The following is a 16,485-nucleotide window of genomic DNA, read 5'->3' as shown; positions in this document are numbered from 1 at the left end:
TCACCTTAACCTCCTTCCCCTATCGCATTTCCAATGCCCCTCCCCCAAGTCCCTCCTCCCTACCTTTTATCTTAGCCTGCTTGGCACACTTTCCTCATTCCTGAAGAAGGGCTCATGCCCGAAACGTTGATTCTCCTGCTCCTTGGATGCTGCCTGACCTGCTGCGCTTTTCCAGCAACACATTTTCAGCTCTGATCTCTAGCATCTGCAGTCCTCACTTTTTCCACCTATTAATATCTTCCCTCCACCCCAAGCACCAAAAACCTGACTATGTGGGGTCCTTTCCACTGATTTGGGTTTGTGGGTCTGCACCCCTGAGTGAAATTTCAGGCCTTGTGGTGCAGGTGACTTCCAGCAAATTACTTCAGGGTCATTGACTAAGCCGCATGCAGACCTGAGTACGTTGAATACAACAACTGATAGAAGCTTGCAATGTGCATGTTGCATTCAACTACAAATTGATTTTAAAAGAGGTTCTGAAATCTAGCTATGTAGAAAATGTAACCCCTTTTTCAGATATAGTCCCTTCACTCTATCCCGAACAATCATTGTTAAATGTTCACCTTTCAGGTGTGAACGTGTGTTCACGCCTGTTGTGTTCGGGATAATCAGTATAATGCAGCCTAGACTGTGTTCCTGAACTAATTTGCTGGAGGTCACCTGCACTAAAAGGCCTGAAAAGTCGCTGAAGGTAAAGGAACCCCTTGGGCAGAGTGACCATAGTGTGACAGAGTTCACCCTGCAGTTTGAGCGGGAGAGGTTGGAATTGGGTGCAACGCTATTACAATTCAGTAAAGATAACTACAATGACATGAGGGAGGAGCTGCCCAGAGTTGATTGGAAGGATACCCTAGCAGGGAAGGCAGCGGGGCAGCAATGACAGGGATTTCTGGTGGCAATTCGTATGGCACATCAGAAATTCCTCCCAAGGAAGAAGATACATACTAAGGGAAGCATGAGGCAACTATGGTTGATAAGTCATGTGAGGGACAGCATAAAGGAATAGAAAAGAAAGACAATGTGATGAAGATCAGTAGGAAGCCAGAGCATTGGGAAGCTTTTAAAAATTACCAGAGGGTAACTAAAAAAGCAATAACAGGGAGAGGTTTCTAAACAGGGAGGGATATCTAAAAAGTAAGAAAGAGGCAAGGGTGAACATTGAACGATTGGAAAATGAGGCTGGAAAAGTAGCAATGGGGAACGAACAAATGGCGGAGGAACTGAATTGATCATTTGCATCCATTTTCACTGTGGAAGACAGCAGTAGCATTCCAGAACTTCAAAAGTGTTCAGGGTCAGAGTTTAGTGTATTGGCCAACATTAAGGTGAAGGTGCTGGGGAAGCTGAAAGGTCTGTAGGTGGATACATTACCCATACTGGATGGACTACATTCTGGAGTACTGAAGGAGATAGCTGAGGAGATTGTGGAGGCATTGATGGTGACCTTTCAGGAATCACTGGAATCTGGGACAGTTCCAAAGGACTGGAAAATGGCTACTGTAATACCTCTGTTCAAGAAGGGAAGAGGGCAGAAGACAGAAAACTATAGACTGGTTAGCCTGACTTCAATGGTTGGGAAGAGTTTAGAGTCTATTATTGGGATAGGAATGTGGAGTACTTGGAAGTGCAGAATAAAATGGACCTGAATCAGCACAGCTTTGTCTAGGGAGGACATGCCTTAGTGAGTTTTGAGAAGATTTGTAGCTCAGGTTGAAGTTCTGGATGTAGGTTTGCTTGCTGAGCTGGCAGGTTCACTTCCAGACATTTTATCACCCTACTAGGTAACATCTTCAGTGGGCCTCCGGGCAAAGCACTTTTCATGATTCCTGCTTTCTATTTATATGTTTGGGTTTCTTTGGGTTGGTGATGTCATTTCCTATTCTTTTTCTCAGTGGTGGTAGATGGGGTCTAACTCGATGTGTTTGTTGATAGAGTTCCAGTTGGAATGCCATGCTTCTAGGAATTCTCGTGTGTGTCTCTGTTTGGCTTGTCCGAGGATGGATGTGTTGTCTCAGTTGAAGTGGTATCCTTCCTTATCTGTATGTAAGGATACTAGTGAGAGAAGGTCATGTCTTTTTGTGGCTAGTTGATGTTCATATATTCTAGTGGCTAGTTTTCTGCCTGTTTGTCCAGTGTATTGTTGTTACAGTTCTTGCACGGTATTTTGTAAATGACATTAATTTTGCTCCTTGTCTATATATGGTCTTTCAAGATCATTAGCTGATGTTTTAGAGTGTTGGTGGGTTTGTGGGCTACCATGATGCCAAGGGGTCTGAGTAGTCTGGCAGTCATTTCCGAGATGTCTTTGATGTAGGAGAGAGTGGTTAGGGTTTCTGGACGTGTTTTGTCTGCTTGTTTGGGTTTGTTGCTGAGAAATCGGTAGATTGTGTTCACTGGGTACCCATTCTTTCTCTGCTTTGCGTAGTTCCTCTGTGCTGCAGTGTGTGTTGGCTCATTGAAATAATGTTCTGATGCAGCTTTGTTTCTGGATATTGGGATGATTGCTTCTGTAGTTCAATATTTGGTCCATATGTGTTGTTTTCCTGTAGACGCTGGTTTGAAGTTGCCCATTGGCTGTTCGTTCTACCTGTCATCTAAGAATGGCAGTTTGTTGTTATTTTCCTCCTCTTTAGTGGATTTTATGCCAGTAAGGGTATGCCACCAACACACTAAAACAGCAGCTAATGATCTTGAAAGATCCTATACAGACAAGGAGCAAAACGAATGTCATTTACAAAATACCGTGCAAGAACTGTAACAAACAATACATTGGACAAACAGGCAGAAAACTAGCCACCGGGATACATGAACATCAACTAGCCACAAAACGACATGACCCTCTCTCACTACTATCCTTACATACAGACAAGGAAGGACACCATTTCGACTGGGACAACACATCCATCCTAGGACAAGCCAAACAGAGACAAGCATGATAATTCCTTGAAGCATGGCATTCCAACTGGAACTCTATCAACAAACACATCGAGTTAGACCCCATTTACCACCCCCTGAGAAAAATAACTGGAAATGACATCACCACAGGAAATGACATAATCAACCCAAAGGAACACAAACATAAAATAGAAACCAGGAATCATGAACAGTGCTTTGCCTGGACGCCACTGAAGGTATTACCTAGTCGGGTGATGAAACGTCTGGAAATGAACCTTCCAGCTCAGCGAGCAAACCTATATCCAGGACATGCCTGACAAATCCTACTCAAATTCTTTGAGGAGGTAACAAACTATTTAGTCAAAGGACAGCCAGTGGATTTATTTGGATCTTCAGAAGGCCTTTAACAAGGTACTGTACGGGAGGTGTCTGAATAAGATAAGACCCCAAGGTACTGGCACGGATAGAGGACTGGCAGAAGGCAAAAATTGGCGATAAAGGTGTTTTTCAAGATGGAGGCCGGTGACTAATGGAGTTTCGCAGGTCAGTGTTTGAACCACAATTATTCATGTTATCGATTAACAAACTGGATGAAGGAACTGAGTGCTTTTGCTAAGTTTGAAAATGACACAAGCATAGATGGAGGGATGGGTTATGTTGAGGAAGCAGGGAGGCAGCAGAAAGACTTGGACAGACTAGCAGACTGGGTGGATGAATACAATGTGGGAAAGATCAGAGAACAAAGAAAATTACATTAGGTTATACACTAGATAGGAAGAAAAGAGGTGTAAACTATTTTCAAAATGGCGACATGCTTCAGAAATCTGAAGCACAAAGGGACTTGGGAATCCTAGTTTAGGATTCACTTAAGGTTAATATACAGGTTTATTTGGCAGTTTGGAAGACAAATGCAATTTTAGCATTCATTTCAAAAGGGCTAGAATACAAGAGCAGATATGTGCTACTGAGGCTGAACTAATTGCCACTAAGGGAGGTGGAGGGGAAGCCATTGAGTGTACTTAGGACAAAGATAGGTTCTTGATTGATTGGTATGGGGGATCAAGAGTTATGGGGAGAAGGCAGGAGAATGGGCTTGAGAAACAAATCAGCAATGATCAAATGCTGGATTAGGTTTGATGGGCTGAATAGCCTAATTTTGCTCCTATATTTTATGGTCTTTTAATTTTCACTCCTGCGTCAGGAGTGTAGACCTACAAACCCAACTTGGGAGAAGGGACCCCAGATAATCAGTCAGATTTTTGATGTTGGGGCCGGAGGGCTGATGTCAATGGAGGTCAGGCTTTGGAGACAGTTCAGAGTCAGCCTTTGGGGCTGCCAAATGTGGAGGAGTGCCATGAGAGTAGGAATTCCGCAAACTCTATCCATTTAGCCCTCAACCCCTCAACCCCCATGCTTCCTATACCCCATTTATGCCAATCCATAGCCCCTCATGCCCTCCAAACCAACCTCTGGTCCCTATACCTACCACCATAGCCCTCATACCTTCCATTACCAGCAATCATCATAATTATCAGGTTCCCTACAAATTGCGTATGATCTGCTCGAAGTGCCAGAGCTGATGTATTATGTTTTTTTGCCTTCACATGGCTAAAATTCAAAGTCACCATTTGGAAACTGCACAAATCTACGTTCTGCCAATCTCCAAAAGTGCACCAAAAGTTTATCATTCTTTTCTTGCTGGAAGTCCTTTGTCATGTTTGTTCTGCTGACCTTTAGTGCATTCTGGTGGTCGTCCATCTTCAAATATAACAGACCACGATTAACGAGCACCTTCAAAGTTAACCTTTTGTCGCTGCCAAGGAGCAGAACTATTCCATAGTCTTTCAATGCCTGAAAAAAGTTACAGAATATATAAACTGAACAATAAATTTGATTTGAAAACATGATAGACCTAGTTGCATATGGCTTTTTAAAAAAACTCTTAAATCCATCTGTTTTTTTTCCCAGCTTGTGACCACCATATGTTTGCAGGATATAAGGCATCAATATGATACTGAAGAAGAATAGGAAGCTACGTGGAAGTGGAAGGATAGCACTCTTTATCAAAGATGGTATTGATGCGAAACTTAGAGCTGATCTTGGCTCAGGATATCAGGATGAAGAATCAGGTCGGATGGAGTTGAGAAACAGTAGGGGGAAAATGTCACTTATGGGAGTGATCTCAGGGGTCCAAACAGTAACCACAATGTAGCAAGAAATATGGAAGCTGATGTAATGGGTAATTGTGATTAAAAGCATGACAATGCCTTGTGAGTATCTACCCTGTCAAACACCCTGAGAATTAGATGCAGAGGACATGATGGCCTTCAATCCTTTGGCATACATTTTCTCCAGTGATAGAGGTTGTTCTTGATTTCTCCCTCTCTTTCCTTCTTGATCATCAACTATTTTTCAGATAATTTGACATCTACTGTCCTGCAGTTCTCTTTGACAGTTTTCTGAAGTTATCTGGAGTGGCATCTTTGAAAATTTTCTGTTGACACTGAGGATTTTTAATAAGGTTTCCTGCAAAACATATCACTGGAATAACGGCTGGCTTGGAGAAAGTTCTTATTATTCTCTGATTAAAGGGAAGCCTGCAAAGAACCAGCTGAATTGGAGGGATACCTGTTAAAAACAAGCTGTCAAGCTTAGAATAAGCTGCCAATCTGATCTCTCTAATTTGATCTTTTGAAAAAAGTGACTGAAGAAACAGCTTACAATTGTAGTTTCTGAGCAAGTTATGTTTTCAAGACTTCAGAGACAACCATACCTAATCAATGAATTGATCACAAATTAGAACATCAAAGCCACAGACATTAGAATATCTTATACTACCTTCTTTTGCCTTCAAGAATAACCCATTTGTCACTTTGTTTTTTTTTCAGAAAGCCAATTGCTGCAGAGAATCATGTCTGGTAGATATTTAGAGGGATAAGCATTTATAATTCATTAACTGATGTGCTGTTAACCAGTGTTGCATCTTAATGATTACATTCTGTTTTGATAATAAACCTGATGATTGCATTTACTAAGAAATACAATTGACCCTTTTACTTAAAATTGAAATGGATAAAGTATTTCATTGGTTATCTGGGTAATCAGAATAAATATTTTATGTTGAATCCCGTGGTGTAGTGGAACTAGGGCAATGGCGCACTCTTCCAGATTCAGTCATTTGATCAGTATAAATTCCTCTGTCTGCCTATTGATTTCAAAGTAAGCCAGGATGTATTGCAGCAGAAAGTAGCTGAGAAACACACAGGATATAAAGGAGCAGCAAAACAAATTGGTAATATTCAGATCTCTGGTGTAGATGTGAAAGACCATGACCACCTATCTATACAAAGTCATGGAGAGAGAGAACACAGTTTGTCATCACAGGAGAACATAAGACAAAAGGTCTAAGATCTTCATCCAAAGCACCACTAAAATGGACTTAAGTCAGAGATGAGACCAACAAAAATGAAGAATCATAGATGTTCTTTCAGTAAGCTAGGGATGACCTGAATAGATAGAGCAAACAAAGTGACAGTGTTGTTCTAACAGCGAAGACAGCTGACTGGAAGGTAGTGTTCTGCTGGCCAGATCCAGAGTCACTACTCAAAACAATGCAGCTAAATGTTCCCCACAAGATACATGGGAAAGTCCTATGGGAACGGCCAGTATAAGCTCAGAACCAGATCAGTGCACTGGATAGGTACTGCAAACACTTTGAAAGATGATGGGTAGAGTCGTCCAGTCACCGCATAGTGAGGAAAATGGTAGATGGGTTAACTTAACCTGGCAAGAGGCTAAAAGCAGATTTTTGATGTTGAGATAAATTTCTGTTTCTCCCTTTTCAGATAGTAGATTGAGTATGCTGTGGTTCTGTTCGCCGAGCTGGAAGTTTTTGTTGCAAACGTTTCGTCCCCTGTCTAGGTGACATCCTCAGTGCTTGGGAGCCTCCTGTGAAGCGCTTCTGTGGTGTTTCCTCCGGCATTTATAGTGGCCTGTCCTTGCCGCTTCCGGTCGTCAGTTTCAGCTGTCCGTTGTAGTGGCCAGTATATTGGGTCCAGGTCTAGGTGTTTGTTGATGGAGTTTGTGGATGAGTGCCAATCCACAAACTCCATCAACAAACACATGTCCTTAGTTTTGGTGAGTTGTTGTCTGAGAGTGGCTGTTGGTTTGTGTATGTTGTCAATCAGGGGGGAGGCCAATCTGCATGCATTTACATTTAATTAATGTCACAACTTGTCAAAATTAACTTTGCTTTCCCAATCAGCTTTCCCCAATCAAGAGTACGACTTTATCACCATATTTCCAGAGGGACAGAGGTTTATAGAACACTTACAAAATGTTGACAAATAAAGGCAGACTGAAATCCCACTGTATTGCCATCTGAAAAATGTAGATCATCTTGCTCTTTATAACAATGACCTTTTTTAAATCACATTCAACTCAGCCTCAGAATTTACAATCTGTTTGTTCCATTATACCTTTTGAAGATCATTCATCTTCTGGTAGCAGACAGCTCTGTTAAAATAACCCAAGGTGCAGGTCTCGTTCATATTTATTGCTTCAGTTAGATCTGCAATCGCTAAATGATATGCCTGCAAAGGAAAAGATTCTCAATAACGTTTCAGTAAAATACAAGATAACTTACTTATGATTTCTAGAAAGTACAGAGAAACAACATGAAGTATCACACATGTATCAAAACTGCTTAGTGCAATAACATTCAACAGCTCCAACATATACAACAAACTTAACTTCTGGCAATAATATAAAAGTAATTTGATCACTCAAATGTGGCGATAAATATTTGTGTAGGTCATGATTGGAACTAGGTCAACCAGATGGATGCCATAGAATCTGAGTTCCCTGATTGGAACTGTTAACTTGGTCCAATCAGGGAGCCCTGGCTGACAGATATAAACAGGAGTGTTCCCTTCACTGTTTGATCATGCAACATTGCCCTTTGATGTGAAGGGCAGTGTTTATCACTGGCCACTTGGGTGTTTTCCTGTCTTCCTGGTGGTGGAAATCGAATAAAGATTCGTGCACTTTGTGTCTCTCACTGTGTCTCACACCTGCACACACACACCATGCGTGCTGGGAAACAATAAACACTACCGTACTTAGGCGGTAGTGTGGGGGTTAAATTAAAAAAAAATAAAAAATAATTTAAAAAAACTAAAATAAACAGGAATCCCTGGAGTTGTTCAGGGAGAGGTGGGCGCCGCAGGGAGTGGAGTGCATCATTTCTCCCTCCAATTCTATTTTGATTTAGTCCCTACCCTCCCCTTCACTGTTTTGATCACACAGCACTGCCCTTTGATGTGAAGGGCAATGTTTGTCACTGGCCACCCGGGTGTTTGCCTATTGTGAGTTGTGTCTCTCACTGTGTCTCACACCTGCACATACACACACACACCATGGTGCTGGGGGAAAAAATAATAAGCACTACCGCAGTTAGGCGTAGTGTGGGGGAAAAACAAAAAAAAATAAACAGGAGTGTTCCCTTCACTGTTTGATCATGCAACACTGCCCTTTGAGGTGAAGGGCACTGCTTGACATTGGCCACTTGGGTGTTTCTTTTCTTCCTGCTGGTGGAAATTGAATAAAGATTCGTGCACCTTGTGTCTTTCACTGCGTCTCACACCTGCACACACACAACATGGGTGCTGGAGAAAATAAGCACTACCGCAGTTAGGCGGTAGTGTGGGGAAAGATAAAAAAAGAACAGGAGTATCAGACATCCTGTTCACCCTGAGAGCTGGCTATGAGGGAGCTGGATCAGTTTATATTTTCATAAAAAAATATAAACAGGAGTGTTCCCTTTACTGTTTGATCATGCAGTATTGCCCTTTGATGTGAAGGGCACTGCCTGTCACTGGCCACTTGGGTGTTTCTTTTCTTCCTGGTGGTGGAAACTGAATAATGATTCATACATCTTGTGTCTTTCACTGTGTCTCACACCTGCACACACACATAATATGGGTGCTGGGGAAAAATAAGCACTACCACAGTTAGGCGGTAGTGAGGGGGTAAAGAAAGAAACAAACAAAAAGAAAAAAAAAGAAAAAATAACAAATAAACAGAAGTGTTTACACCTTGTGTCTTTCACTGTGTCTCACACACAACATGGGTGTGGGGGAGAAATAAGCACGACCGCAGTTAGGCGGCAGTGTGGGGGTTTTATAGAAATAAAAAAAAGTGTCAGAAGTTCGGGAAAAAAATTATACACAGGAGTGTTAGACATCCTACTCACTCTGAGAGAACTGGATCAGTGTCAAAGTCTCTCCATGTGTAAATTAAGAGTCACTGCATGATGGGATACCAGCCTCCGTGGAGTTATTTCAGTGATTACAAGAGAAAAGGTGTATTGGGGCAGCACGGTGGCTCAGTGGTTAGCACTGCTGCCTCACAACATCAGGGTCCCAGGTTCAACCCTGGCCTCGGGTGACTGTCTGTGTGGAGTTTGCACATTCTCCCTGTGTTTGCGTGGAGAGAAATGGGTCCGGATGTGTTACTCTTCAGAGGGTCGGTGTGGACTTGTTGGGCCAAAGGGCCTGTTTCCACACTGTAGGTAATCTAATCATAAAGCATACTCCTAAAGAAATTTGCTCACTACATTCATTTTTGAGTTAGGGTAAGCATCTGGCAACACGCTGTTACTTAGGAAGCTTGACTTATTCGATCCTGCCATTAGTCTCTCCATGTGTAAATTAAGAGTCACTGCGTGATGGGATACCAGCCTCCGTGGAGTTATTTCAGTGATTACGAGAGAAAAGGTGTATTTGGGCAGCACGGTGACTCAGTGGTTAGCACTGCTGCCTCACAACATCAGGGTCCCAGGTTCAATCCTGGCCTCGGGTGACTGTCTGTGTGGAGTTTGCACATTCTCCCTGTGTTTGCGTGGGTTTCCATCAGGTGCTCTGGTTTCCTCCCACGTCCAAAGATGTGCAGGCCAGGTGAATTGGGTGTGCTAAATTGCCCATAGTGTTAGGTGCACTAGTCAGAGAGAAATGGGTCCGGATGTGTTACTCTTCAGGGGGTTGGTGTGGACTGGTTGGGCCAAAGGGCCTGTTTCCACACTGTAGGTAATCTAATCTAATCATAAAGCATACTCCTAAAGAAATTTGCTCACTACATTCATTTTTGAGTTAGGGTAAGCATCTGGCAAATGCTGTTACTTAGGAAGCTTGACTTATTCGATCCTGCCATTGAAGACTCGGCCCAGGATATGGAAAGACAATCGGGCAGATGAAAAGCAATGAGTAATTCGCCTGACAGCTTGTGAACCCACAGCTTTTTCGGTTATTCGGAGCCTAATTTTCCCAAAGGCACCAGCTTACTAAAACTTTTCAAGAGTTGATAGACATAGTTAAGAAATATTATGACTCCAAACTGCCTCTAATTTTCAGATGCGATTGGTTTTACCAGGCTATTTGGAACCGGGGGATCCATATCAGCATCTTTGACTAGATTATGACAACTGGTAGAACCATGTGACTTTGGTTTAAGCCTTAATGAGATACTAAGAGACTGTTTGAGATGCGCAAATAATGATGAAACCATAAAAAAAGCACCTGTTGTTGAAGCCCAACTGGATTTCAAATTAGCATTAAAACTGGCTTTATCATTGGAAAATGTGACAAGTTGCAGGGTCTTCTGATCGAAGTGGATATTCTTGCCAGTCTGTCTGAACTTGGAGAATACAACTTGAATAAAGGCAATTACATAGCCTTACTCAAGACATATCCTGAACAGAGGGACTCTAGGACAGCCATTAGCAAAACCACAAAGCAAAGCAAAGCCTCAACCAAACAGTTAAAATTTTCTTCAGGATTCAGGCTGCAAGCCATTGTAGTTGCTGTGGGTATGCAAACTCAAGACAGCAAAAGAGTCCCACCAGACCTAAATTGAGTAAGAGAACTCATAGAGATGCATCTGGTTTGGAAAAGTTATATTGTTTGGCAACATCCAAATCAGAACCAATCAAACTAAACATCTGGTTAAATGGTCACCTGGTTCTAATGGAGGTCAATACAGGCTGGTTGTTTCAGGGATGACAGAACCAGTCTTTACCAAAATTTGCTCTGGACTCCAGCAATTAAGTTTGTACAAGACCTCAGCTAGACTGAGATCCTATACCGGGGAACCTTTACAGATTAAGGGTACATCTGTGATTGCAGTTTCTTATGCGAAGCAGCTGGTTTAGCCACCTCTGATTGTGGGAAAAGGCTCGGCCCAAGCTAGATGGAGCAAAATTGGTTGAAGAAGATTCACCTTGATTGGCTAGACAGTTTTTGATGAGAAAATGGCTGCCTGAGTGAAATCCTAATTAAATACCCCAATGTTTCTCACGAAGGTCTAGGGACTATCAAAGGAGCACTAAGGCAATTTGAACATAGTCCTTAGATGTTTCTACCAGGTGAATGTATGCTTTAGAAGGGAAAAATATGTGTTCCATGCACCCCAAGTGACCTACTTGGGCTACAGAATTAACAAGACCAGGTTACACCACTGGAAGAGAAAGTGAGTGCGATCAAGGTGTCCCAGTTCCCATGTCTGTACTAGAGTTTAGGTCTTTTCTTGAGTTGGTGAATTATTACAGAAAGTTCATACATAACCTGGCCTCCATCTTGGCATCTTTGAATCATTTCTTAAAAGAAGTGTCACCCTTGGAAATGATGGTGTAGCCAAACCATAGCTTTAAGGAAGGTGAAGAAACAAGTATTATTCTCTAAAGCGATGGCACACTGTGATCCCATGCAAAATCTGGTATTGACATGCCATGTCTCCCCGTACAGCATCAGGGTAGTATTAGCTCATAGGTAGTCCAATGGAGAGGAATGCCCAATGATTTATGCATCCAGGACTTTGGCTAATGCAAAGTGTAAATACGCCCAGATAGAGAAGGAAGGTTTGGCAACCATATTTCGAGTCAGAAAGTTCCACCAATACCAATACTGATGTAAATTTGGAGTAATAACAGACAACAGACCCCTGCTAGGTCTACTTAAAGAGGACAAGGCAGTCTCACCACATTTAGCAGTGGCCTCTAATACGAAGTGTGTACAATTACAAGTTGGGACACCATCCAGGAGGCCAGGAAGCGAGTGCTGATACCTTAATCCCCGTCCTGCTGACAGATACACCACTGGAAAAGTCCATAATGATTTTAAACTTTCTCATCCCTCTTCCAGTCACAGCTGGCAATATTAGACTTGGATACAGAAAAAGCCAGTCCTGGCAAAACTGAAATGCTTTTGGTGATGGGAGAAACCAAAGGGCCGTCACAACGAGAATTGAAACCTTTCTGGAACCAGAGAGATCAGATCACAGTAGAGGATGGCATATTATTATGGAGAGCAAGAGTGATTGTCCCGAGCAAATGTCACCATCAGATACAGACTGAACTCCACCAGGGCCACCCATGGGTTTCCAAATTGAAGCCATTGGTGAGAAGAAATGTCTGGTGGCGAGGATTGGATGCAAATGTAGTTGCATTGGTGTGGCAGTGCCCAGAGTGCCAACAGGACAAAACACACTGCCAGCAGCTCCCCCACATTCATGGGAATGACTGGGTAAACCCTGGACTCACTTAAGCATCGAATGTGCAAGTCATTTCATGGGCTCAATGTTATTAGTCATTGTGAATGTCCACTCAAAGTGGTTGGACATGCATAGAGATCATTTGTCAAACATAGGGACAAGAATTAAAAAAGAATGTGCACATCTTTTGCAGTACACGGAGTCCCAAAGTGTTGGTCACAGATAACTGGCCATCGTATTGAGTATTTCCTGAGGTTGAATGGTATTCATCATATAAGGACTGCTCCATACTATCCATCATCCAATGGTCTGGCAGAAACCAGTCCAAACTTTGAAGGTAGGCTTAAAGAAACAGCCTACAGCTTCACTAGATACCAAATTGTCACAGTTCCTATTTGATTATGGGACCACCACTTGTGCAACCAAGGGAAAGCTCAAGCAGAGTTGCTAATGGGGAGAAGACTCTGTACCAACTTAAATCTGATCTTTCTGGATTGGGGGGTAAGGTGAAATGGCATCAGGAACACCAATATCAGACACAAGATTCTGCTAAGCAACAGAGGTGGTTTACTTCAGGGGATGAAGTTCAGTGTAGGAACCATGGAAATGGCCCTGCGTAGGTAAGAGACATGATTGATATGAAGTCAGGTCCAGTGACATATACAGTTCAGATGGTGCGATGGTACTGAACAAGCACATGGACCATATTAAACCTGCAAACTCGCAAATGGTGGGGGAGCAAAATGTGCTCTTCTCAACGACTGCCTTTCCAACTGTTCCAGAACCTGCGAATTCTCCCTCCCTCTGTCAAGCATTGAGGATTCTTCAGAATCTGAGATGGACATGGTGGCTATCACCACCTCAATGCCTTTGCCACCTGAAGAGGGAAATGAATTTCTTCCGAGATGCTCCAGGTAGAAGAGGCGAGCTACATGTTGCCTGTATCAGAGGCATACTTGGAGGAACCTAACCCTCTGCTAAAACACCTCAGGAGGAGCTACAATCAGAAAAGGAACAGCCAATAGCTTTGGACTCAGAGCGGGGAAGGGATGGAGAATCAAACATGAGTTCCCTTACAGGGGCTGTTAATCTGGCTCAATCAGGGAGCCCTGGCTGACAGATATAAACAGGAGTGTCAGAAGTTTTGTTCACTCTGAGAGCTGGCTCTGAGGAAGTTGGATTAGTGTCAAGGACTCTCCACATGTCAATAAAGGATGACTTGGTGATGGGATACTGATCTCTGTGGAGCTATTTCAGTGTACTTGTTTAAAGTTCTGAAATGAACAATACATATCAAAGAGTGAAACTGTAAAAACAACAATCCATTAGCACCAAAGCATTGTAACATTTTTACAATCGACCTATTCGCAAGAAGTTAAAATACTGCATGCTTATTATATAGCATATTATAATAATAATTATAACTAATAAGCCATGTGTTGTATTATGTACTTTCAAAAGAGTTAAATGGCATGTCAATGTGTGACATTCCACTATCAAGGTACCTGACTTTCCCTCAGTCTATCTTTATTTCATTCATTCGGGGGTGTATTAACATCCTTGGCTAGATCAGAATTTACTGCCAGAAACTAATTGCCCTGGAGAAGGTGTAGTGAGCTACTATCTTGAACAGTGGCAGTACTAGAGTGTAGGAACACCCCCAATGCTATTAGGAAGAGAGTTTCCTTTATTTATACTTTGTAGCAGTTCGATACAACTTAGTGGCTTGTTGAGCCATTTCAATAATTTGAAGATAGCCGTTGAATACGGTATAGAATGTGATTTCAAAGAAGCAAACTGAAGAAAGGGCTTAAGGAACTGCCTCTACACCAATCAAATCCTTCCAAAAGATACTTCTGGACAAACCCAAGGAATATATCATTGATGTGTTTTTTGAAGAAGGATACAGGTTAGAAGCAATTGTAGCAGGGCAGCAACATTTGAAGGTGTATGACTCTGGAACAATTATTGCAGCTGTTAACAACAGGATCAATGCAACAAAATTTTGATGAGATGTGACTTGCGTCATCCATCAAGTCTGTGTCCAGCATTTCTTGACATACGCAAGTTATGTCCGACAAGACAATTGGACTAAAATGTGTCAGAAACCAAAACACCTGGAGAAACCCAACGTACAATGCAATGCTCCACTGCAGCATGTCCAATGGGACAATGCCAAAGAGCTTCCAAAATTCCGTAAAGGATTTACAAGTGTGCCACTGAAGTTCAAGAGTTAACTGCAATGATAACTTGGAGAAAGTGAGGACTGCAGATGTTGGAGATCAGAATGTGGTGCCGGTCAGGCAGCATCTGAAGAGCTGGAGAGTTGATATTTCGGGCTACAGCCCTTCATCAGGAATGCCCAAAACATCGAAACTCCTGTTTCTTGGATGCTGCAAGACTGGCTGTGCTGTTCCAGCTCCATACTCTGGACTCTTCAATGATAGCTTACAGACCCCAGTCGGAGAGTACACACGGTGAACTTAGCACACTACAGGGCTGCTGTCAAAAACGCTGGAGCTTTTACATCTATCCAAGCAATATACCCTAAAGGAATGGACAACATGCACTACATGCCAGGGTTGATATTAATGCCAATGGGACGGTCATCCTGTAAGCACCTTATGTGAGGAAACTGCACAAAACTGGTGCTATCCCATACAAAATAAGTTATCTTAAGTGACATCTTAAGTGCCAATATGGATCCTTGGGATCTTTCACATTGTTCAAGCAGATGGACCTCCCATCACTGTTCTACCAGTATGCATAGATCTACATATTATCATAACTCATAAGGCGACAAATCCACTAGTTGTAACATTGATCTCAAACATTTTTGGTCATAACCATGCAGCATGGATTTAGTAAGTTATATCAGATGATGACCAGTTGCAACAGCTCTGAAAAGTCATCATTGAGCCATTGCCTGAACACACCCTACAGCTCCGTGAGCCAGTACATTCATTCCGGTTATTCAGCATTTTTCAAGATTGTTTGGAGATTGACTTTGTAATCTTCAAAGGAAAACAAGTTGTAGAGCAGTATAGTGCCAATTAACTATCATAAAATGCTTCACAACAAACTGATTACATTTGAAATGTAACACTGTTGTTATGTACACAGACATACATTAACTTCAGACATTGCAAAGTGCAATACAAATTTTATCTCAAAGATATTTTGTTTGTATAAATCTAATGACAAAACCAGCTGCCATGTGTGGTTTTAGTTTAACATCAATGAAAACTTATCAGAGATTTTTAACTTCAAATAGTGAGAAAATAGATCCAAAAGTTTGAAATTTTTAATTCATACAGGTTGTTCTACTATAACGTGACAATTGTCTTCCTCTGCAACCTCACGCTATAGAAAATCAGGCGATGGAAAACCACTATAGAAATTGTACTGTAGAAAACCGCTAATAGAAAATTACTATATCTGTTCAGGAGAACGTTTGTGTCATCCAAACAGCATCCACAATTCATCAATCACGTTATAGCCAACTTTGCTGATGAAACGCACGTTGTAGCAAAAACAATCTGTATTCAAGAAAACCCACTAAATGTGTTTCCTGCCTTTTGTTAATTTTTATCTGGTATAAATAATGAACACGATTATTGATGAGTTGTTGCTTAATCTTCTCTATACCTGAGCATTTGTTTGATGTAATATATGCAAATATATTTGGATAAAGTCATGTATGAGCATGAAGAGGACGTGAACAAATGAAGTATGCCAATAGGACATGGCAAGGATTGGCAGTAGCAGAATTATGCCACAAAAATCCTGGACACCCGTGCTAGAAACAGTTCAAGGATCTCAAACACATAGTTAAAAAAAACAAGTAAAATTTGGAAATGAACATACAGGTTATACTGCAGTTCCATTTTGAACTATACCAATGAGTCAGATTAATATGCGTCATTCACGTGATTTATTGATTTTATTCCTCTGGGATACATCACATGCTGCTCCTGAGAATGGCTAATATGAGATGGTTAAAATAGAATTTTATCAAAAACAGAGGTTGGTAAGATTCCTAGAGGA

At 41.8% G+C, this 16,485-nt stretch overlaps 1 protein-coding gene across 1 annotated transcript in view; it reads right to left on the bottom strand.

Annotated features, from left to right (window-relative positions):
* Positions 1-16,485, bottom strand: part of ttc6 (tetratricopeptide repeat domain 6) — a 212,846-nt gene that overhangs the window by 45,905 nt on the left and 150,456 nt on the right. The window contains exons 24-25 of the mRNA XM_043698490.1: positions 7,374-7,487; positions 4,627-4,746 (exon numbers count right to left, since the gene is read on the bottom strand). Coding sequence (XP_043554425.1) covers positions 4,627-4,746; positions 7,374-7,487 — 234 coding nt within the window. The remainder of the gene's footprint in view (positions 1-4,626; positions 4,747-7,373; positions 7,488-16,485) is intronic.

This window comes from Chiloscyllium plagiosum, chromosome 10 (genome assembly GCF_004010195.1).
Source record: "Chiloscyllium plagiosum isolate BGI_BamShark_2017 chromosome 10, ASM401019v2, whole genome shotgun sequence".
In the NCBI taxonomy this organism is placed as follows: Eukaryota; Metazoa; Chordata; class Chondrichthyes; order Orectolobiformes; family Hemiscylliidae; genus Chiloscyllium; species Chiloscyllium plagiosum.
This window is presented reverse-complemented; position numbering and strand designations above follow the sequence as displayed.